General features: G+C 38.3%; 1 protein-coding gene across 1 annotated transcript; it reads right to left on the reverse strand.

The window, feature by feature from the left end:
• Positions 1–24,193: 24,193 nt before the first annotated feature.
• Positions 24,194–25,276, reverse strand: LOC100770516 (nucleoporin SEH1). Its single transcript, XM_027434370.2, has one exon. The coding sequence runs from the start codon at positions 25,274–25,276 to the stop codon at positions 24,194–24,196; it is 1,083 nt and encodes a 360-aa protein (XP_027290171.1).
• Between the last annotated feature and the right edge of the window lie 1,039 nt (positions 25,277–26,315).

The following is a 26,315-nucleotide window of genomic DNA, read 5'->3' on the forward strand; positions in this document are numbered from 1 at the left end:
ACATGTTACCCAACAGAGAAATACATAGAGAGACAGAGAACTAATAGATGTATACATTGAGACATACACACACAGAGAGAGAGAGAGAGAGAGAGAGAGAGAGAGAGAGAGGATTCCCTATGTATCCGTTGAAATATAATTTACCAAGGCACCAAAATTGTCATAAGTTTTTGTACTAATACTTAAGTAGGGTTTGCGCCCACAAGATCACACTTTCCCAACATTCATTCTTTCTAGTAATATCTGTACTAAAACTATGATAAAATCTCTTTTTGCTAATGTGTTTTCACATGAGACAGAACAGGTGATCTCTGTAAGTTCCAGGCATAGCATATGTATTACATAATGAGTTCCAGGACAGACAGTGTTAGAAAGAGACTATGTCTCAAAATACTCATTCCATAAATTTCTAAATAATAGAATTTGGAACTGTGAAAATGGTCTAAGAGATAAAGTACTCATCTTACAACTATCCCATCATTTTGCATTCTAAAGAGAGTTGGTATTGTACATGCCTATAGTCCAATGCTTCTGATGACTGATAAAGTGTAGACAGAAAAATCTTGCCCAGGATAAGTACTTGGAATGGCAACCTAAAGACATTGTCTCCAATATGCTAAGTTTAAAAGACAAACACACAAAAGTTTTCTTTGATATTTACACCCAAACCATGACAAACATGCACAACTTCCACACAAAAATAATCACATACATAAAAAGGATATAAGAAAAAAATAATAAAATCATAATAGTATGGTTTGGCATACACCCTTTATTCCAATACCTGGACAACAGAGAAAAGAAAATTCTGTGAATTTGTAGCCAACCTAATCTGCATTCTGTGTTCAAAAACAGCCAAAGATCTGTAGAGAATTCCTGTCTAACTCAGATTATCATTGACTCATTCTGAAATTATTTTCCAAAATGCATTGAAGTGTTCCAGTTTAATCTCACCAGAAGGCCCAAGGTATGAAACATTATGTCTTACATCATATTTGGTGTATGCCAGTGGAGCGTATAAAATTATTGTCAGATACAAATATAGCTGAGTATGGTATCAGAGATAGGCAGATCTTCTTGAATTTAAGCCAATTTGTACTATATATTGAATTTGATAGTAAGACATTTCTCAATTACATAGACACACAAACACACATACACATACACACATTCACGAATATAGTTGAATATAATTTTGCCCTGTTGATTGACAGAAGATCTCATAAGAAAATTATACCTAGGCCTGGTTTTGGTGGAGAAAGCCTTTAATCCCAGAACATAAAAGGCAGAGGCAGGTGGATCTCTGTGAGTTTGAGACCAGGCTGTTATACAAGAGCTATTTCCATGACAGCCTCCAGAGACACAGTGAAACCCTGTCTCAAAAAAAAGGTCTAGCTAGCCTAAAACTCATGCTGTATACTTTAATGAATAATATGTATTCAATATTTTTAAAATACATTCTAGTGAACATGTCATTCTATGCTGAATATTCAAAGCATGACAGTTTTCTACACAAGAGGGACCTTCCAAACAATTGTCTGCATATTTCTTTAAATGTCAAGGACACTGAAAGTGGGAGAAATTTTGCATTGTTGATATTCCTAAGTGGTTTTTGCTCTACCATATCATTCTATGAAACCAGTGTCAATGCTTTCTTCAACACTTTTCTAATTTAGATTTAGGTAGTTATCTCTAAATTGCGGTATTTGCACATTTTGTTTAATACCGTGCCTCCAAATCTGGAAGCTGAAATAATTCCTATTAAAGTAATTTTACAGCTACAAGTAACCCAGTAGATTTTTAACAATGTTTTTTATTAATAGTTATAAATATTTCAAGTATGCTGTTGAAAATTTTGTAATATGACTTCTTTTTAATTTTACATGGGTGAAAAAAAATAAAAGATAGTATTTGATACATGATCATAATATTAATTTGTTGTGCTATCAACACATTGAGTTAAAAAGCTGTCATTGTATGATACATGAAATAAAATGACTATAATTGAATACTAGATTTTGTGTTAATAACACATGATGAGCAAGTACATAAGCCTATGTAAAATATGATCTTCTCAAAAGTAAATTTGTCAGGGTTTCTCTTATTTCCTCTATAAAGGGTAGTGAATCATGTACTGACTTAGGGTTTCTAGAACTTTGAAGAGATACCTAATCTTTTAAAGGAAAAACATTTAATTGGGTGGCTTATATTTTCAGAGGATTTATAAAGTATCACCATGGTGTAAAATGGTAGAATGCAGGCAGACATGCTGCTGTAGAAGGAGCTAGGCATTGTACATCTTGAGCACTGGCAAGGGGATGTGGTCTGTGACATTGTTCATTGCTTGAACATATATAAGATCTCAGTGAACACCTCTGCTTTGACACAATTGTACCCACAAGGTCATATCTACAGCAACAAAGCCACAGGGCCTAAGAATGCCATTTACTATGGGCTTATTTGGGAAAATTACATACAGACTACCACAAGTACAACAAATTAAGTTTCACAAGGAAGAATGATATGTCATTTTGTGAGAGTTAACAATGGACCCATCCAAATGAGAAAGACTAAAAGTATAAGTTTGTTTTCACACCAGAATTTAGTAGACCATGAAATATCTGGTGGGGCACACATAAGGCCCCACAATAAATTACATGAAGTATTCAGCTGCATTTATCTCAGTGTGGGAATAATTAAAAAGGTTGTTCATTATCCTCAAATTGAACAGGGAAGCTAGTGAGGAACTTCTTTATCACCAGTTATATTTTTGAGACTTGGGTTTTAACAACTTTGCTTCCAATAACTTTGACATGTTAAACTTCTATGTTGCCCATTTGTTCATGTGCCTAAATATAATTCACTATTAATTTCAAAGCATTCAGGTACATTTTTGTTATTAATTATCAAACATATATGAGAATCAGAAACCTAATTGTAATGAGAATAGTAAATAAATGTCTTTTAGAGATGTAAAACCAGCTAGTCGGTACCACTGCCACATCCAAAAGTGTCCCAGGAAAGCAGAACCCAGTGACATCACTCACAGGCAGACACAATCCTAGAACCACATGACTCCAGTGGTCTTTACATTCCTTTTTTGGAGGTTTATAGGATTTTGTAAAAATAAAACCCTTTCTCAACATATCTTTGCAGAGTTATATTTTTGGCAAGTTATATTTATCCAAGGAAAAACATCTGTTAGTCTCATGAATTAGTTTAGATTGAATGGTAATGCCATTTGATTAACTATTGTCAATTTTAATGAAGAAATCTTTTTTGTTTGTATATAATCTATATCATTTTTGACGGTTACTGTATTTCCCGCCCTGTGGAAAACAAAGAAAATATCTTAAATGATGTAACAAATATCTTGGTTTTTTTCATTTTGAGTTCTACGTATCTCTAAAGTACACAATTTTAATTTAGCAGCGTATTTTTCATCTAATATCTTCCAATGCTGTTGATTCCTTTTCAGTAGCATTTAAAAATAAAATTAATAATATATTCTTTCATCTATCTCTGGCTGACTTAATTATCCTTTCTTTTTATTAAGCATGTCTTTTAAGGTAACTCATAATGTGTTCATAGAAGTAATCTTCATCAAGAAAAGTATCAGAAGTGAGATATGTGGGTAAGAACCTGAAAGATCAGGGAACCATTTTAGCCACCATCAGTGACTTTTACCTCTTCCATTCCTCAATCTAAAAATGAGCTAGATCCTCTCAGCCCCACCTTACTACTACCAGTCTCCAATCTCTCCATGGTCCATCTTTATTGTTTCCATAATCAGTAAAACATAGGTGATTCTGCCATAATTTGATGGACCCTACCAAGCCTGGATCAAGTTTGCTACAGTTTTTGCATAATATTGTTCCTGAGATAAGTATTTACATTGGATAGTCCTTCAATAACTTAAAGGCTTATCTGGATCGTGTCTTACAGTTGGGCTACCTACCTAGACTTTAAATGCATGACTGGGAATTTTCTTTTATGGTGTTAAAAAGCTTGAAAATTGTGGTCTCTTTTCCATCACTGGACTGCCATCTGAAACTATCTAATGTTATTTTTCCTAACCAGAGACTTTTGATTTGTTCTTACCTTTGACTTTTTCACTGTAGACTTGAAGGACACAACAGTAATCACCATCTAATAGAAGCAGTATTTTGTCTAATACATCAGGCCATTATGCTCAAACTCAGCCTTTCTCATATTTTGGGACATTTAAAGATTAATAAAATTCAGAGCCAAAGTATCACACAAATGAACTTTAGCTAATTTTTTTCAAGAAATGTTCTAAGCACCTGTGCTTACTTAACACAGCAACATCATAATAGAATCAAAAAGGATTGAAGCCAGGCTTGGACTGGATATCCACAGCAAGAAAAAATATGACTGTTTTATTGAGAGGAATAAGATGTTTTATATCTCTAACAGAAACATAAGATAGAGGCAATTTCCAGGATCAAAACAGTTGTAGTTGCCAGGACAACATGAAAATGGTGAGGCACACAAGGTATATGAGGTCAATGTTTAATAACAATTGTCTTGTTATGTTTACATACTACTGTGAATACTGAAGAATCATAGAGACAAATACAAATTGGCCTGAACTTCACTGCCTGATGGAGTGCAACTCTATATCAGGAACTGGAAGGTACAATGTGCCCTAGGGTCCAGGTGATTTAACCTGAATTTCTGTGACAAATGTCTCTCAAGGCAGGTAGGTCAAACCAATTCCATGGCGCCCTGCAAGCCTTTTCGCACTAAAATCCTGACCATGACCTCCACTGGCTGATATTACCCTCAACATTCCTGTCTTTCAAGTCTTACACAAACAGACAATTATTCAATATGGAGAAATTTTATGGCTCTTTCCAACTGAAGTCTCGATATCTTCAACAGTCTTCTAAAAGTCAGCATTCCCGTGTCCATTATGGCAAAAAATTCACCTTTGACATATGATTTATTGTTCCCACTTTCTTTGCTTTTGCTGTGATTACATTTTCTAAGTAAAAGCAACTCTAGTAATGAATGGATTTGGTTGTTAAACCTAGCCCAGTGTCTATTATTGTGGGAAATTAGGAGAAAAATTCAAGCTAGTCACTGAAGATAAACCATGTGGAACCATGGTTTCTTGATTGTCTCTTTAGCTTTGTCACTGCCTTGTGCTCAGCTAGCTCTCTTAAGCAGCCCAGGCCCATTTGTTCGGAGACATTGCCAACTCAGTGGAAGTCATCTTCCCACATCAATAATTAGTCAACACAATCTTTTTCAGGCAGAAATCAGACATTCTGATCTAAGAATACACTCAATTGATGTTTGCTCAGATGATCCTTGATTTTGTCATTTGACACCAAACACTAGTTAGGAGACAGAGACAATAATATATGAGAAGGTTTTAAAATCCAAAGACAATGTCTTAATCATGTAAATCACTTCAGCAATAAAGACAAAATCATAAAGATAGCAACAACTGGAAAACACAGATATACCAGTAGACAAGAAAATGGGAGAGGCGTCAGGTGTTGGTGGCGCACGCCTTTAATCCCAGCACTTGGGAGGCAGAGGCAGGCAGATCTCTGTGAGTTCGAGGCCAGCCTGGTCTCCAAAGCGAGTGCCAGGATAGGCTCCAAAGCTACACAGAGAAACCCTGTCTCGAAAAACCAAAAAAAAGAAAAAAAAAAGAAAATGGGAAGAGGGAAGCATCTAAGACAAAGATGAAAAACACTAAAACTGTTTCTCCAGAGCAAATTCTCCCAAAAACAAAACCTCCAGGAACTGATAATCTATGAAAATTTATGAAGACACATTGGTAAACTCCATCATTAAAAAAAAACAATTATAATTAGGTTACCATTATACATTACAGAAAATCAATACACAGATTCACATAAAATGAGGACTATACTTGTGACACAGATACAATAATCAGAAATATATAAAATATTTTTCAAAAAATTAACAGGTTTTTTAGAAAATGCCAAGAAATAAGGCAGGAAAAATATTGTCAACTTTAAATCAAAAGATCAAAGAAAACATAGGAAAGAAAAGGGTGATGTTGACCAATGTTTCCCAGCTCGATATATGTGTATAAAAGTTAAATAAACACAAACTTCACAACTTTCCCAAAATTACATCAATGTGACCCTTGAAGTTTTGTTTCAGATCCTGGAGATACAAATTTAAAACTGATGAAAAACTGAAGCACAATATTCTAGAGTTTTCACCAGAAGAGAAGCTATCTCTTGATATGGATACACAGATGCTTATACTTCAGTTTGTTTCAGGTAAATACAGCCCCACAGATTCTCTTTCACAAAACAACAAAGAAAATAATTCAAAAGACAGTTATACAATGGAATCAAGTTGAAAAACATTATATGGATGAACACACCTATGAAAACCCGATTTTTGACAATGAAGCTAAAATTATTCAATGGAAAGAAGAAAGCATCTTCAAAGTGTGGTGGCATCCTGGATGCTGACCTGTAGAAGACTACAGATAGATCATTAAGTTGGATCGAAGACCTCAACATAAATTCAGCGACCCTGAAACTCTTAGAAGAGAAATTAGGATGTACTCTCTAACAATTGGTATAGAGGACACCTTCCTGAACATAACACCAGTAGCACAGACCCAGAGATGCACAATTAATAAATAGGAACTCCTGAAACTGAGAAGCTTCTGTAAGGCAAAGAATGAGTCAACAAGACAAAATGGCAGCCCAAAGAATGGCAAAAGATGTTCACCAACCCCATATCTAACAGAGGCCTGGTTAACAAAATATACAAAGAACCTAAGAGGCTAATCACCAAAACATCAAAAAATCCACTAAAAAGTGTGTAACAGAATTAAATAGACAGTATTCAATAGAGGAATCTAGAATGACCAAAAGACACCTGCGAGAGTGCTCAACATACTTAGCCATGAGAGAAATTCAAATCAAGACAACTCTGAGATACCATCTTGCTCCTGCCAGAATGGTTAAAATCATAACCACAATGACAGCTTATGATGGAGAGGCTGTGGAGAAAGGGGAACAGTCCTCTACTGCTGGTGGAAGTGAAAACATATAAAGCCACTTTGAAAATCAATAAGGCAGTTCTTCAGAAAAATAGGAATTAGTCTACCTCAAGATTCAACATTTCCACTCTTAGGCATATACCCAATTGATGCAAACTCATACAACAAAGGCATCTGTTCAACTATGTTCAAAATAGCATTATTTGTAAGAGCCAGAAACTGGAAGCATACTAGATGCCCTTCAACTGAAGAATGTATAAAGAAAATGTGATACATTTACAAAATGGAGTACTACTCAGCAAAATAACAATGGAATCTTAAAATTCACAGGCAAATGGATGGAACTAGAAGAAAACATCATGAGTTTGATAACCCAGTCACAAAAATACAAACATGCTTTGTACTCACTCATATAGTGGTTTTAGATATGGATCAGGGGATGGCTACCCAATAATCCACACTAAAACAGAAAATAGGAAACACGGAGGACCCAAAGAGAGACGTACACCGTACTCCAGAGATTGGAAAAGGGACAAGATCTCTTGAGTTAATTAGAAGCATGAGGGAAAGAGAGGGAGTTATGAAAAAGAGAATGTGAGAAAAGGAGGGGAGAGGAGGACATTAAGGAGCAAAAAGATTGAATCAGGGGAAGAATAGAGGAGAGAAAGAAAAGAGATACCATAATAGAGGGAGCCATTATAGTTTAAAGAGAAATCTAGCACTAAGGAAATGTCCAGAGATCTACAAGGATGACACCAACTAACAATCGAAGCAATAGTGGAGAGGCTACCTCAAATGACATTCTCAGATAATGAATTTGATGACTACCTTATATGCCATCTAAGAGTCTTCCTCCAGTACTTGATGGAAGCAGAAGCAGACACCCACAGCTAAACATTGAGGCAAAATGCTGGAATCTAGATTCAGATAGGTAGGAGTGATGACCAAATGGATCATGACCAGGCTGGAGAAACCCACAAAAACAGTTGACCTGGACAAGGGGGAGCTCATGGACCTCAAAATGATTGGTGGGAAATGACCCTATGACTGATCCAGGTTCCCTGAATGTGGTTGTCAGCTAGGAGGCCTGGGAAATCTATGGGGCCCTAGAACATGAATGGATTTGGGAATCCGTGCTGAATAAAGGACACTTTCTCAGTGTAGGCACACAGGGGAGGGCTTAGGCCCTGCTCCAAATGATGACAGACTTTGAAGATCCTCACCCTCATGAAAGACCTCAACCTTCGTGGGGAGCAGAAAGTGTGTGGAATAGGCGGTTGGTGAGGAACAGGGGAGGGGGGAGGGAAACAGAATTATAATTAAATGTAAAATAAGCATGTTTCCAATTTAAAATAACAATAAATTAATTAATTGATTAATTAATTAATGCTCTGAGAATTAAAAACAAAAGAAAACAAAAAATAATTTTAAAAATGCTTCCATGGATTATGGCAGAAAACATGGGTTCTGCTTTATCTACTTGCTCAACACCATTCACACTTGAGTTATCTCTGCACATAAGGGGCTGCTTCTCTCCCCTGTAACTAAACTTCACTGAATTCAACACTGTTCTTAGTTGCAGCAAAAAGTTACAAGTATTCTAAACATGTATTGGTGAAAGATGACCCACTTCACTATTTTTCTACAAGTTCCTAATCTATTTGCTTTATTTGTCAGACAAACCTGAAAATGGAATGCAAGAATCAAAAGTTCCAGAAAACAGAACTTAAGTTTTATAATCTGACCTCCAACTGCAAACAAAAGCAATGCCTATATGTGAGCACTGGACAGTGACACTGCGATTATTATATCCTCCCATGACAGGGCTGCAGTGTTTCCCATTACCCAGTAAATCCATACTGAGAGGCACAGAGGACAATGGCTGCTGCCCAGGTCACTACATGAATCAACAAAACATCAGTCTTGTTCATCATCCATCTGAATCCATCTGAATCCAACAGAATTGAAACCTCACTGGGTGGTGGTGTTAGTACATGCCTTTAATCCCAGCACATGGCAGTCAAGGGCAGCAAGATTTCTGAGAGTTCAAGACCAGCCTGTTCTACAAGACAGAATAACCCTGTCTTGAAAATGAAACAAACAGACACACAATAATACTATAAATTAATTAATTAATTAGTTAATTAATTAAATGATAGCTGAAGAGAACTGCTCTGAATATCATACACTTACCATTGTACAGTTTGTGATCTTCCTTACAACTCATTTCAGCAAAGGCAGAAGAGAACCACAGAAAGAAGCCACAAAATACCTGCCACTAGTTATCCTGACAACTGACTCCCCAGAACTCCACATGCACCCAGTTGTGACTCACATTAGCAACTTCCTTACTGGATGATCAGAGATCAAATGAATCAGACAGGTCAGACCTTCCAACTCTGCACTTTCAGCCCAGTAGACAGAGACCTAGTCTAGAAAGACTGTGTTTTACTAGACATTCTTCCCCTCATAGACCACATCCTGTTCCTCATCCAAAGCACAGGGTCTTTGTGTGCACAGTCCATTATACAATCAATGTTCCGTGCAGCAAAACCATTGTCACAGAGGTGGGAAACTCTGCAACCAAACACAGGTCATATTCACACAGTAACTGTTGTTACTGTGTAACTGGGATAAAGAAAATCAGGCCAAAGATTATAAAGCAATGGGGTAATGATAGGGCTTGGAGGAAGAAAAGATAAGGTGAATATGATGCATTTATAATCTCAAAAATTATTTTGAAAACTTGAAACAGGCTTTATGGCCAAGTGCTCCAGAGACTTAGAGACTTGTATTAGAGCACATTAAAATTTTTTATACCTTTCCTCTAAAGATGAAAACCATTAACAGAAAAAATACCAGTTTTAGAAGTGGATAGTAGCAGTTAAGTAAAATATAATCACACAGCAAGGATATTCTTAAAATAACTTCTTACAGCAAGGATATTCCTAAAATAACTTCTGAAGTAGACCATTGACTTGAAACAACAGATCACTCATCATCGAGAGGGTCCTGAGGTGAAGGTCATGGGGATATGAAAAATAGGACAAGTAGACAGTGGAAGAAGATAAATGATTGGTTGGGGAGGTATTGCAGAGGACACGTCCAAGACTAACTAAGCTTCTTAAGAATAGCATCTTGTATACTACGTAACTGGGTTGGGAGGATAGAAGGAAATGGGAGAATGATATGAAGCCATCAAAAACTTTTATATAATGAGAGAAATTCAGTAGGAGGCTAATCAAACAGTGCCACGTGAGGGAAACAGTGTATCTCAAGAACATTACTGAATAAAGACTCAGTGCCCTTAGGACACACAATAATAGGTCCATATGGTGAGAAGGGTTGGGTTCTCAGGATTTGAAGCAACCCTTCCAAAAGTCCCTGGCCCTAGACCAATACCAGCTCTCCCCAACATATTGCCGGTTTTAGAGAAGGAGCCCCCGTTTATTGTCAATCCATCAGGCCCTTGGGGATAGATCTGAAGTCCTAGGCCCCAGGCTGTTACTAAATCCTCCCGGCCTGAGAGGGTAAATGAAAGCCTTGTTTGATGATGTGAGTTTTTAATAAAACTGTGTTTTATTTTCAAATACTTGTTACCTGGTATCATATTGCCCACATGACAAAACTATGTTTATTTTCAAAAAAAGAAAAGTTTGATACCAGGGTTTAAGTTTTGGTGTGATCCTGTAATGCCTCCTTAAGCAGCTTGGCAGAGGCCTGTTTTTTGATACAGGGAATGGTCCTAGTGGCTTCCTGTAAATCAGGGATGACATTTTGGAATGGTTTTTGCCAAATGTGCGTACAATCATGGAGAACAAATGTGTATCCTAGCATTCAAAAAAGGCAGAATACCATATACAAAACTTTTGGGTGTTTTCAGGTGCAGTCTTTCTTCAGGTCAATTCTATATTGGTAGACATACTTCTTAAGCATGGGTAAACCCTTTATATCACCAATTCTACTCTCCTACATTAAGACATAATAAGAGACTACTAGCCAACACATGAGATGACTCTGGGCAACCTGCACAAAATTAACAATAAATTATATTACATGTAAATGTTAAATATACAATGTTGAATGTCAAGGAGGTACTGAAAAACTAGGACTCTCTGAGTTAGGCAAGCTGCTTTCCATATATACATCAAGGACGTTCAAGTTCACAAAAACCAGGCTCCTACACAGAGTTCCCTCCTTCCAATGCTCTGATCAGATTAGGTACACAGAACAAAGTTATTGAGAGATCTCACCTTAGGGAAAAGAATTTACATGGATGGCATAGGACTTCACAAGATAGCAGTATTCCCCAGATAGAAGGAAGACCCACCATACTGTGTGCCACACCTTCCCATCTGCAGACAGCATAACCTAGCTCAGCATTTTATGGTTTCCCAGATCACTTAAAGATCTCAGCTCATCTTCCTTTACCAACAACTGCACCACAGCACACAAAACCACTGGCTACTCTTCAAAGTCAAGCCTGAATCATGTTGACAGAAAGAGCCCAGCACTGCTTCTGACTGGCAGGTCACATGGAGGGCCTGATTGGATGGTGAGGCTTGAATGATAAGGGCACCTCCCATAAGGTTAAAGTGTGCTTAAAACACAGGATTAGGGTTCATGGCCATGCCTCCCACACAAGAAAAAAATCTTTCATAAATCTGCAAAAATATGCATTTCAATAGTGAGGAATCAATATTTAAACTTAATAAAAGTTTGAAAACTTATGCCCTGAAAAGGGAACATTTAATGGTAGGGGAAAATTTAACTCCATAAATCAGGAGTACCATGGAAGGCAACTGATCCCCAGCTCTCACTCCTGTTAAAATTGCTTTACTAATTGCTGGTTGTAAATGTGCACTGCTGGTTGTAAAATTCCCCACCCCAGGGGATAATTGACAGATCCTGTGAGCCCCTGTAATCCCTGCAACCCCAAGCCCTGTCTTATCTTACTCAAATGTATCTCACTAAAAATATATAGCTACTGCTTTATTCTGTATGTTGGATGGCCTGAAGTAAGCATGGAAACTCTCTAATTTGTGGCATTCAACCTTATGATCTACCCCTTTAAAAGCTTCACTTATTCACTGGTTGGCATTTCATTTGCCCAGCATGCAGTGGTATCCTAGATTGCCAGATTGAAATTAAAAGAAACCTTTTGCCTTTGAATCAGTGTATTGACTCCATGTGTTAGTCTGTGGAGTACAGAATGATTTCCAGGGCTACTCACATGGACAATTTCTTGAAAACCCACACACAAAGACAACAACAACAATAAAAGTAAACAACCAAACAGAGAGTATGATGTACTTACAACCTGGATCTCACTTTCTGCCAGAGCCAATGTATATAAACAATATTAAACAAAGAAGCTGTGACACTGTGAAAAAGAGATTGTCAATCTTGATGTTTACTCTAAAAGACAAGTGTGCCGAAATAGAACACAAAAACTTGAAGGAAAACTGACCTAATAGCACTGTGTACTCTCCTCTTTGATGAACGATTTTGAGGATTCCTATTAACCTCAGATGAATGCTGCATTTTGCTCTAAGCAGGCTGGCTAGGCAGATAACATCAGCTGTATCCATTGAAGTCCTGAAAGTGTTCATCTTTACTATTCCTGGCTGTTATCTGTCTCAAGCCTGTGATATCACTGTAATGAATTGCATTATTTTCTCTTTTTTAAAGTTTTGTCAAGGCATGGTTACTCTGTGGCTTTGGATGCTGTCTTGGAACTAGCTCTTGTAGAACAGGCTGGTGTCAAACTCACGGAGATCCACATGCCTCTGCCTCACAAGTGCTGGGATTAAAGTTGTGGGCTACCACTACTCCATATTAACCTGCACACAAAAAACGATATAATTTTCTTTGTCAACAGAGAAAATCTTCCTAATTTAGTGATATCTCAAAGGCCAATCAGCCATGTTGGATATCAAAAATATAAAAGCATCTGGGTCCGGATTTACTGGTTTCCCAAATGTAAGCAGCAATTTTCTGCGGGTTACATGGACAGAATTGTGAACCTCATGTAGAGTAACTCATACAGAAGTCTTCTGACCCAAGGTTTTACCTTATTAAATCAGAATCCCAGGCAAGTCTCAGCAGGAACTGACCTACAATCTTTTTACCAAAGACAAGAAGAGAAACAGAAAGATGGACAGAGACAAATAGATGTAGACAGGGAGAAATACACATCAGGAATGAGACACACCCAGACATAAAGAAAGAAAGAGAGAGAGAGAGAGAGAGAGAGAGACAGACAGACAGAGACAGAGACAGAGACAGAGACAGAGACAGAGACAGAGACAGAAAGAGAGGAATTCCTAAGAACACAGTGAAATGTAACTTACAATGTTACCAAAATTGTCACGTCTCTGGATCAATTCTTAAGTGTGGTTCACTCTTTCAAAATCACCCTCTCCCAAAATTCAGTGTTTTTAGTAATATCTGTACTAAATCCATGATAAAAATATTTTTTACTGAGGTGTTTTCATGTGAGGCAGAACCAGTGATCTTTGTAAATTCTAGACCTATTACATAATGAGTTCCAGGTCAGACAAGGTTTAGAAAAAGTCTGTATCTCAAAACACATTCACTCCAAAAATTTCTACTTAATAAACTTATGAACTGTGACAATGTTTAGCAGATAAAGTAAATACCTTACAACTCTCCCTTCACAGCCGGGAGTGGTGGCATATGCCTTTAATCCCAGCACTCAGGAGGCAGAGGGTGGTGGATTTCTGCAAGTTTGGGACCACCCTGTTCTACAAGAGCTAGTTCTAGGACTGCCTCCAAAGACACAGAGAAACCCTGTCTTGACAAAACAAAAAGTAAAATAATCAAACAAAGAAACCAACTATGTCTTCACGTTTGCATTCTCAAGACAGTTGCTACAGTATATGCCTATAATTCAATGCTTTTGATGACAGATAAAATGGAGACAAAAGAAATCCTGCCAAGTCTATTTATGTGGCAGGGCAACCTAGAGACCCTGTCTCAAACATGCTATCTGTAAAAGACAAACACTCAAAAGTGTTGTCTAATATTTACACCAAAACCATGACACATATGCCCTACTTCCACACATAAAGAATCACATAAATACACACAGACATAAGTAAATAACTAATAAATTTATAATAGGATGCTTTGGCGCACACCCTATATTACAATAACTACGCAGCAGAGACAAGCAAATGTCTGTGAATTCATCTTCGTTGTGAGTTCAAAGACAGCATAACATAAGGAGAGAAACCCTGTCTCAACATAAAATTCCAACTCTGATTATCATTGACTCATCCTGAAATCCTTTTCCAAAATACACTGAAGTGGTCCAGCTTAATCTCACCACAGGACCCAGGTAAAGGACAATATATCTTAAAGTCATTTTTGATGTCTGCTAGTGGTCGCTGTCAAAGTATTTTCAGAAATGAATATAGCTGTGTATGGTAGCAGGGAAAGGCAGATCTCCGTCAATTCAAGCTAACTCAGACTACATAGTGAATATGATAGTAAGACTTTTTTTCAATCACACACACACACACACACACACACACACACACACACAAATATACTGATAGCAACAGAGCCAGAGCTCCAAAGAGTGTCATTCCCCATGAACTTATGGAACCAATTACACTAATATTACCAACATTCTTCTCTTTTGTTGTGATAAAATTATTTAAATAAAAGCTAGCCTGTAATGAACAGAGTTGTTTGATACACCTAGGCCAGTGTCTAAAATTGTTTGAATTTAGGAGAGAAACTCAAGTCAGTCACTGAAGGGAAAACATGTGGAATGATTGTGTCTTGATTTTCTCTTTTGCTTTACCACTATCACCTGAGCTAGCTCTCTTAACAAGCCCAGGCCCACTTGCTCACAGACATTGCAACCTCAGAGGATGTCTTCTTCCCATATAAAGCATCAGTCAACACAATCTTTTCCAGGCAGAAATCAGACATTCTGATCTAACAAAACACACTCAATTGGTATCCTCTCAGATGATCTCAGGTTTTTTCATGTTGATACCTGAGCCTATTTAGGAGACAGAGAAAATAATATATGATAAGGTTTTAAAAATCCAAATCCAATGTATTAATCATATCCATCATTTACAAGGCAAAGACTCAAAACATGAAGACAGCACCAACTGGAGAACACAGATATTCCAGTATGTCAGAAAATAGGAAGAGGCAAGCATCTAAGATAAACATGAAAAAAAAGCTAAAACTGTCTCTCCACAGCAACTTTTCCCAGAAACAAAACCTTCAGGAACTGATAACACAAGAAATTTTATGACGACAAATTGGATAAGGTCCAAAATTTTTAAGTAAATGGATATAACTAGGTTAGCATTATACATTACAGAAAATTAGTACACAGATTCACATAATATGAGGCCTAAACTTGTCACAAAGATACAACAATCAAAAATATATAAAATATTTTGGAAAGAGTGAAGGCATTGGTAAGAAAAAGCCAAGAAATAAGGCAGGAAAAAATGTCAACTTTTAAACAAAAGAACAGAGAAAACATAGGAAAGGAAATGGGTAATCTTGACCAACGTTTCCCAGATACCTATAACTCTATGTGTATAAAAATTAAATAAACACAGACTTCACAACTTTCACAAAATTACCTCAAAATGACCCTTGAACTGTTGTTTCTAACCCTTAAGCTAATGACATTAATTCCAACACATAAGCACGATGCTCTGGAGCTCCCACCAGAAGTGGAGTTGACATCTTGCAATAGATCAGCAGCTCTTTATAATTCATTTTGTTTCAGGTAAATACAACCCCACTGATGCTCAATCACAAAACAACATAGAAAGATAATTTGAAAGACAGGTAGACCTTGAAGGGGAGGAGGGGATGGAGAGGGAACTGGGATTGACATGTAAAACAATCTTGTTTCTAATTACAATAAAATAAATTGAGAAAAAAGAGAGCTATACCAATGAAATCAAATTGAACACCATGATATGGACCCACATGCCTACGAACACCTGATGTTGGACAATGAAGATAAAATTATACAATGGATTTGAGAAAGCATCTTCAACAAATAGTGCTGGTGCAACTGGATGCTGGAATATAAAAGACTGCAGACATATACATAACTATCACCATGCACACAACGTAAGTTGAAATGGATCAAAAAGCTGGGTGTTGGTGGTGTGCCCATTTAATCCCAGCACTCTGGAGGCAGAAGCAGGGGGATACCTTCGAGTTCAAAAATAGCCTAGACTACAAGACAGGCTTCAAAGCAATACAGAGAAACCCTGTCTAAAATACCAAACAAAAAACCCCAGCAAAACAATCAAACAAAAAACCAAACCAAAACAAATGGATCTAAGACTTCAACATAAATCCTGCCACACTGAACCTCTTAGAAGAGTAAGTAGGAGGTACCCTCTAGAATTTGTACAGTATACTACTTCCTGAACATAAAAACAGTCGCACTAACACTGAGAGCCACAATTAATAAATGGCACCTCCTGCAACTGAGAAGTTTCTGTAAGGCAAATGACACAGGCAACAAGAGTAAAAGGCAGCCACACAGAATGGGAAAATAAGTTCTTCAACCTTACATTTGATAGAAAGCTGATTTCCAAAATATAGAAAAGAACTCAAAAGCTCATCACTAAAACACCAAAGAACCCAATTAAAAATTTGGGATAAGGAGTTAAATAGAGGCTTCTCAATAGAGGAATCTAAAATGGCTAAAATACTTAAGAAAGTGGTCATTATACTTAGCAATCAAGGAAATGCAAATCAAAACAACTCTGAGGTAGCATACTGCTCTTGTCAGAATAGCTAAAATCAAAAACACCAAAAAAATAAAAAAATACCAGTAACAGTTTATGCTTGAGAGGATTGGGGAAAGGAGAACACTTGTCCACTGCTGATGGGAGTGCAAATTGTACAGACACTTTGATAATAAGTACTCTGGTTCCTCAGGAGAATTGGACTCAGTCTACCACAAGATCCAGCAATTCCAGTCTTAGGCATATAGCCAAATATGAACATTAATACGAAAAGGACATCTGTTCAACTATGTCCATAGCATCACTATTTTTAGACAGAAACTTAGAGCATCCTAGATGTCCCTAAACTAAATGATGGATAGAGAAAATATGGTATATTTACAAAATGGAGTACTATTCAGTGAAAAAAGACAATGGAATATTAAAATTCACAGGCAAATGGATGGAAGAAGAAAGCATTCTGAGTGAGGTAAGCCAGTAACAAAAATACAAACACCGTAGGTATTCACTTATATATGGGATTCTACATGGAACAAAGGATTACCAGCCTACAATCAAAACCACCAGAGAAGCTAGGAAACAAGGAAACTCCTAAGAGAGATATACATAGTCACCCAGAGTACTGGAAAGAGACAAGATCTCCTGAGCTAAGTGGGAGCATGGGGAGAGGGGAGAGGGAGTTAGGAGAAGAAAAGGGAATAAGAGGAGAGGAGAAAAGACATGAGGGAGCAGGAAGATGGAGTTAGGGGAAGAATAGAGGAAAACAAGGAAAAAGATACAATAATAGACAGAACCATTAGGATTCAAGATAAATCTGGGAGTAAGGAAATGTCCAAACATCTACACGGATGACACCATGTAACAATCTAAGCAATAGTTGAGTAGTTAAATGCCCTTCCCCAATAATGAGATTGATGACTGCCTTATATGCCATCCTAGACCCTTCACCTAGTAGCTGATGGAAGCAGAAGCAGGTACACAACAATAAACACTTAGCTGTACTCCTGTAATCTAGTTTCAGTTAGGGAGGACTCATAAGCAAATGGGTCAAGACCAAGCTGGAGAAACACACAGAAACAGCTGACCTGAACAAGGCGGAGCTCATGTACCCCAGCCTTGTAGCTGGGAAACCAGCATAGGATTGATCTGTGCCCCCTGGAATGAGTGTCAGTTAGGAGGCCTGGGCAATCTTTGGAGCCTTTGGTAGTAGGTTAGTAGTTATCACTCATATATGAATGGACTTTTGGAACCCATTACACATAAAGCAACTCTCAGCTTAGAAACACAAAGATGGGCCTAGGACATTCACCACAAGATATGATAGACTTTGAAGATCACTAACAATCCCTTGGGAGCAGAAAGGGGGTCGGTGAGGAGCAGGGGAGGAGCAGGGGGAGGGGGGTGGAAACTGTGATTGACATGTAAACCAAGCTTTTTTTCTAATTTAATTCAAAAAGAAAGAAATGCTCGCCCAAACAACAAAAAAGCAAAGTAAAAGAAAAATGATTTTAAATATGATTTCATGGCCTATGGCACCTAACATGGAATCTGTCCAATCTACCTGGTCAGCACCATGTACACTTGAGAAATCTCTACACACCAGAAACTCCTTTTTTCCCCTGGAACTAAACTTTACTTAATGACATCACTGTGGTTAGTTGAACCACCAAGTTGCAAGGAATTTAATGATCTATTAATGAACGACAATCCACATCACCATTTTTCTACAAGTTCCTAACATATTTGACATATTTATAATACAAAATGAAAATCAAATGCAATATTCAGAACTACTAGAAATCAGACATTCAGTTTTCTAATCTGTCCACCCACTGCAAACAAAAGCAGTTCCCACATGTGACCACTGGACAATGGTAATGCAAGAAATATATCCTCACATGACAGGGCTGCAGAGTCTCCCATTACCCAGGAAATCCATCCTGGGAAGCACAGAGGATAAAAGCCACTGCCCAGATTATCACATGTACCAACAGAACTATACTCTGGCTCATGTTCCATTCAAATCTCAACAGAATTGAAAGCTCCCTAGGTGGTGGTGGCACTTGCCTTTAATACCAGCACTTGGGAGACAGACACAGGCGGATCTCTGTGAGATCAATGCCAGGCTGGTCAACAGAGTGAGTACCAGGATAGCCTCCAAAGCTACACAGAGAAACCCTGTCTCCAAAAATCCAAAAAGAAAAAAGAAAAAAATCAACATTGTTTAAGTTGACTATAAACTTGCTCCTATATCCAGTTCGCTGCTCACAATACTCTGGCCAAATTAAGCCCATAGAGCAAAGATAGTGAGAGACCTCCCCCTATGTCTAATAATTTAAGTGGGCAGAAAGGGATTTCTCAAGACAGGGAATCTGAATACACTCTCCCCATAGATAAAGGGAGGACTCACCACACTGTCTGCCACACCTCACCTCTGTAGACAGCATCCCTTAGCTCACCATTTTGTGGTTTCCCGGATCAAAGAAGCTCTCAGCTCAGCTCCCTGCAGCAGCAACTGCACCACAGCAAACAAAACCGCTGTCTCCTCTTCAAAGTCAAGCCTGGAGCCTGGTGACAGGAAGAGCCCTGTACCTATTCTGACTGGCAGGTTGCATGGAGGACGTGAATGCTTGGTGAGCCTTGAGTGACAAGAGCAACTTCCATAGATTTAGAGTGTGCTTAAGTCACAGTATTGTGGTTCCTGACCACGCCTCCCACACAAGAAAAGAATCTTTACTACCTCTACAGTGATTTGCATTCCAATAGCACTGGCCCCTGGCTCAGATTGCAGAGCCTGATAGCTTCCTAGTCTCCATAGCAACTTCCCCTTGTCCTCCAGGATATAACTGAAAAGTTTCTACAAACCAAAGCCTCTCTGAGGATGCAGCAATCTAAATCAGACCAAATCAAAATGAATTATGAAAAGCTCAAGTGGGAGACACAGCACAGGGATGGAGATTCACAGCCACCCTTTCATCATTACACTATCCTCCCCTCCCTTCCCTCCCCATGTCTTCAATCCCGGGAAAACAATCACAAGAAAGAATCATAACAGTGTCCTAAGGCTTCTAACATCCCATGACGGAATCCAAGAGGTTGGCAGCCAAAAGTGGTGGGGCGGGAGAGCAGGGCAGGCTGGGAAATGCAGTCCCAAGCAAGTTCTCTGTGGGGAGTGGGAAAAGTCTCTAGGAACTGTTGACTGACCCAGCAGGCTTTGCAAGCAAATGAGCCAGTGAATCAGTGACTGACAGAGCTAAGTGATAGACTGAATTGAATGCAGGCAGCAGCCAGGAGGCAGCAGTCAGTGTTGCAGTTTCGGAATGGCTAGCATTTGAGCGTGGTGGCAGTGGGAAATTAATTCATGTGCTTGCCCAAGTGCCTTTGGGCTCCCGCCCGGGAGTCCATGAATGAATAAACAAATGAATAAATGAATAAATCAATAAATGGTTGAATGGATGGATGGATCGGGTGCGACCACAGCGGTGGAGGCAGGCAGGGACCAGGGAAACACAGGAGGGATGAAGGGAGCCCAGTGCGGCTAAGGGGCTGGGTTCTGGGCTCTGAGGCTGTTGGGGCAGGGGTTAAGGAGTTAAATAGCTGTTATTGTGTGTTACATGAAATAGAAATCAGGCACCAGGGAAATGTCTGAAGATCTACAAAGATGACACCAGCTAACAATCTAAGCAACATAGGAGAGGCTACCTTAAATGCCCTCCCATGATAGTGAGATTGATGACTGACTTATATGACACCCAATAGCCCTCATCCAGCAGCTGATGGAAGTAGAAGCAGACACCCACAACTAATCATGGAACTGAACTGGAATCCAGTTACAGAGAAGGATGAGTGATGAGCAAAGGGGGCCAGACCAGACTGGTGAAACCCACAGAAACAGCTGACCTGAGCATCGGGAAACTCTTGCTCCCCAGACCGATAGCTGATACCAGCATGGGACTGATCCAGACTCCAGGAACATGGGTTTCAGTGAGGAAACCTCAGAAAACTACCGGTACCTATCCCTAGCATAGGTGTAGACTTTGGGAGCCCATTCCACATAGAAGGATACTCCCTGACTCAAGACACACAGGGGTGGGCCTAGGCCCTATCCCAAAGGACACAGCAGACACTGATGACACCCTATGGGAGGCCTCATCCTGCTGGGGGGAGCAGAAAGTGTATATGATAGATAGGATTTTAGTTGGGGGGCATTGTAGGGGTGGAGGGGAGGGAGAGGGAACTAGGATTGACATGTAAAAAAGTCTTGATTCTAATTCAAATATAAAAAAAAGAAAAAAAGACAACTCCTGCTCCCACTGTTAGGAGTCCCACAAAAAATAGAAATAAAGAATGGCTATAATTGAATTCTAGATTTTCTATTAATAACATATGATGAGCAAGTTCACAAGCCTATGTATAATATGATCTTGTAAAATGGAAATTTGTCAGGGTTTCTCAAATCTCCTCTATAAAGGGTAATGAATCATGTATTGACCAAGTTTTTGTTTGATTAGCTGTGAAGAGATGCCATGTACATGGCTAATATTTCATTTTACTTTTTAAAACATGTTTTCCCTGTGGCTTTGGAGGCTTCCTGGAACTAGCTCTTGTAGACCAGGATGGTCTCAAACTCACAGAGATCCGCCTGCCTCTGCATCCTGGTTGCTGGGATTAAAAGCATGCACCCTACACTCTGGCTATTGCTAATTTTTAAAGGAAAAATATTTAATTGGGTGGCTTAGATTTTCAGAGGTTTTATCAAGTATCATCATGTTGCCACATCGTAGAATTCAGGCAGACATGGCAGTGTAGAAGGTGCTGGGCATTACACATATTGACCACTCTCAATGGGAAGTGGTCTGGGACACTGTTCATGGCTTGGACATATATGAGATCTCAGTATACACCAACCCAGTGACATTCTTGCTTCAATAACTCCATACCTACAGCAACAAACCAACCTCATAAGAGTGTCATTCCCTATGAGCTTAAAGAATGCAATTACATTCAGACTAGCACAGATAATATGCATGAAGGTTCACAAGGAAGTATGATATGTCCTTTTGTGTGAGTAAACAATGAACCCATCCTACTGAGAAAGACTATATTTTAAGGCTGTTTTCAAACCAGAGTTTATAAGACTATGAAATTTTGTTGGGGCACACCTAAGGCCCCATGATAAATTACATGAAGTATTCAGCTTTCTTTTCACACAATTTGGGAATAATTAACACATTGTTGATTATCCTCAAATTTGACAGAGAAGCTAGTGGGAAACTTTTAAAACACCATATATTTTTTGAGAAGCTTGTTTTAACAACTTTGCTTTCAATGACTTGTACATTTTAAACTTTTATTTTTCCCAATTTTTCATGTGCCTAAATATAGGCCATACCATCACTAATTCCAAAGCTTTCTACTATACTTTTAGTATTAATGGTTAAACACATATTGCATCAGAACTCTGATTGTAATGAGCATAGTAAATAAATGTCTTTTACACATGTAAAAATATGATAGTCATATCACTACTACATCCAAAACTGTCCCAGAAAAGCAGAACGCAGTGACACACATACTCTTGACTTGCAGAAACAGTACTAAAATCCCACCACATCAGTGGTGGGATTCCTTCTTTGGAGAATATTATGCTTTTGAAAGACAAAATAAAACCTACCTCAACATACCTTTGCAGATTTCTAGTTTTGGCAAGTTATATTTAATCCAATGAAAAACCTCTGTTAGTCTTATTAATTAGTTTAGTTTGAATGGCAATGCTGTCTGTTGTACTATTGTCTGTTTTAAAAAATATTTTAGTGTTTGAATATAATCTTTATCCTTTTCTATGTTCACTGGGTTCCCCCCCTGTAGAAACAAAAGCAAAACCTCTTCCCTGATGTAACACATATCTTTGTTTTTATTCCAAGGTCAAAGTATCTCTAAAGTATATAGGTTGCTTTAATTTGAAATTTCTTTTTTTATCTAATATCTCCCAATGCTGTTGTTTACATTTCAGTAGAATTTAAAAAAATATAAAGTTAATAATCTATTATTTAATCTATCTCTGGAAGTCTTAATTATTCCTTTTAGTTTACTAAGCATATCTTTTAAGGAACCTCATGAAGTGTTAATATAAGTAATCTATTATTTTGTTTTCTTTTTTGAGGCAGGGTTTCTCTGTGTCATTGGAGGCTCTCTTGGAAACAGCTCTTGTAAACCAGGCTGGTCTCAGACTCACAAAGACCTACCTACCACTGCTTCCCAAGTGTTGGTATTAAAGAAATGCACCACCACCACCTGGCATGAGTAATCTTTATTAAGAAAACTTCAGAAGTCAGATATGGGGGTAAGAACCTGAAAGATCAGAGAATGAATTGAGCAGACTTTAGTGACTTGTACTTCTTCCATTTCTCAATCAAAAACAGGGAAAGATCCTCTCTCCGCCCCTCCCTACTAATTCCAGTCTCTAATCTATCCAGTTTTCCAAACCAGTTAACTGGTAGCTCTGCTCTCTGATGCCACACAAGCTTCATTATAAAAATATGTTCAAAATATGAGACAATTCCCAGATTTCAATTCCTATCTATCTCACATGTTTGCTACTTGCATTCCTCATATGAAAGTCTCCATGACAGATGTCTCAGATGGGTATCCTGTGGTCTCAAATGCAACTCAGGTTCATCTTCACGGCTTCATGCAATGAACTCTCACAGAATCTGCACTTGGGTTTTGACTGTCCAAAACATGGATGTGTATTATAATGAAGAACTTACCACAGAACAAAAATCCATCATCTTTATATTTTGCATCTTTATTGTTTGCATAGTGACTTAAAAGTTTAGTGAATCTGCCATGATTTTGTGGACCCTACCAAGCTTGAATCAAACTTGCCAGTTTTTTGAATAATGTTGCTCCTGAGACAAGGAATTACTTTGCTTTGAAGGAGTCTTCAATAAGCTAAGGGCATTGCTGGATAGAGTCATAAACTTGGGCTACCTTACAAGGCTTTCAATGAAGAACAGGGCCTGTTCTCTCTTTTTTTCTCCAATTAGAATAAAGCTATATTTTTCCTCTTCCCAACAGTTTAATTATGAGGATAGTAGCAATCTCTTCAGTTTTTAAACACAAGTTAGTCTCCAGAACATTAAAAAAATTGTTTTGGTAATGATGTCTCAACAAAAGCCCTCCATTTATTGTGTCATTAAACTGACTAGTTCAAAAAATTATATACACTGTAATTTTAAAGGCCTTTTTGACTGTGTTTAGTAGTGATCAGGCTGCTGGTTTATCTTGGGAGAGATCAAACATCACTGGGGAAGATGAAAAGAGTTCGAGTTCCATTCCTGTGTGCATGAAACAAACAGCAAAACAGCAAAGTTACTCCAACTGACTTGACTCAGCTGTGCTTTCTGCCAGCAGAAGATCCATGTAATGAGTTTTGAAGATTTGGAGTATTTGAGCTTAGTGAAGGATTTGAGTTTTCCAGCTGAGAACTCCCATTTACTGGGCTATCTTTACCATTCAAAATACCAGTACACTTCCAATTGTCCATGTAATTAGCTTTCCACAACCTCACGCAGCCGTCATCTCCTGTGGATGCTAGCACTGTTCCTGTGATGTTCCAACTCACCCTCCAGACCTGAGAGTTGTGATTATCAAACTGAGCCACCATATGGATTTCAAATTTTCTGGGACCACCAGAAGAAGTAAGTTCTTTACTCACAGGTTTTAATGTGAAAATTCTTACATCTTGAGTGGCTATTGCCAGGATGTGGAAAGATCTCCCCAAATTTGGAGCAAATTCAATATCATGAACAGGATCTGTTACTGTCATAAGAATTTCTGCTTTTGAGTATTTCTTGGTGTTTTCATTGTACTCAAAAATCTGAAACTTGGTCACTGCTTTTTGACTGCTGTCATTACTTCCCACTGCGATCATGGGGTAATGAGCCGGAGAGATGGAAGGGTTCCAAGAAATACAGCTACAGTTCAGCTTACATGAGATCTCGTGCTGTAGAGACCACTGGCTGAGATTCATAACGTCTGGGGCCTCATATATTCTTACTATGCCATCTGCTGAACAGGTTGCTAACATCAGACCCATACGTTTGGGAGCAAATTTCACATCAGTAACAAATGTTCTACTGTCCAGTAGAGTTTTCCTATTCACCCAGTGACTCTGGCCTCGAAGTTTATCGTTTGATTCTACTACTACTTCTTCCCAAACAGCTGCTGTTCGGTCAGCAGAACAGGAAGCCAAAACTTGTCTAAATTCAGGATGAGCCCATGTCACATGCCATACAGATCCACTATGTGTCTTCCAACTAGCAGTACAATGCCAATCCCCACTTTCACTTTTTTCCCATACTTTGATGCTCTGATCACTGGAGCAGGTGGCCATCCGGCGCCCGTGAAAGTCGAAAGTCACATCGTGGATGAGGTCCTTGTGGTCGGCCTTGATGCTATGTGGCAGAAACATGGCCACCCCTGCTGTCTGCCCGGCCTGCCTCCTAAAGGGCGAGAGGTTGGCAGAGGGGCCAGCAGCCCTGGGACTGCTGCAGAGCACCACTGTGCCTTTTCTTTAATGGTGTTTTAACCTTGAAAATTACAGTCTCTTTTCCATCAATGTATTGTTAAAAGAAACTATTAGTGCTCCTTTCTTAAGAAAACAGAGACTTTCATATCTTCCTTGTTGTGTCCTTTTCACTGCAGACCTGAAAGAGTCAACAATAAAAACCATCAACAAAGACAATATTTTGTCTACGTCATCAGCACAATAATCTTAAACTCAGCCTTATTCACTTTTGTGGAACCTGTAGAGATTAACAAAGATTTGGAGCCAAAATGTAACACAAATGAACTCTAGCTAAATTTTTCATGAAATCTTCTAAGAACATGTGCTTACTTAAGAGGCCAAGATCACCCAATATTCAAAAAGGAATGAACCCAGGATCTGCCTAGAGGGCCACAGCAAGACAAGGATATGGACACAGAGTAATACTCAAACTTGTATTTCAAACATCTCTATGAAAAGTGTATCCGTAGGAGGCCTTATAGATGTCCATGAATTAATTTTCAGGTATTTTATTTTGAGTAGCAACCAAGAAAGTGAATTAGTCTCCTTTCTTTTGAATGGATAAAATAAGCTGATTCAAAGTAACTTTAGGGGAAATATTCACATGATTAATAATTTTAAGGTAACCCCTAAAAACAAGATATTTGTCTGCATGGATCTCAAAGTCACATGTTAATCAAATATAAAATGCTTTCAAATTAGAAATTCTACACCTTTTTAAAATTCCAACATTTAAAATGTTTACAGTAGCTTCTGTATAAATTAAGTGAAAAAGGTGAGTAACTGCTCAATATTTTCAAAAGGAGAAAAAAAGGAATATCAAATAATCAATCACTTTTAAGGAAATGAATTCAGGAAACTCTACTTCAGTTTTTAGCAATATTCTGGACAGTCATGGACAAGAAAAGCTCCATGTTTTAGGCTTTACAATCCCTAGAACACA

Source organism: Cricetulus griseus, unplaced genomic scaffold (genome assembly GCF_003668045.3).
Source record: "Cricetulus griseus strain 17A/GY unplaced genomic scaffold, alternate assembly CriGri-PICRH-1.0 unplaced_scaffold_38, whole genome shotgun sequence".
Taxonomy (NCBI): Eukaryota; Metazoa; Chordata; class Mammalia; order Rodentia; family Cricetidae; genus Cricetulus; species Cricetulus griseus.

Bases quoted from the DNA above. Each gene is read 5' to 3' on its own strand.
- LOC100770516 (XM_027434370.2), bottom strand. From the start codon at position 25,276: ATGTTTCTGCCACATAGCATCAAGGCCGACCACAAGGACCTCATCCAC.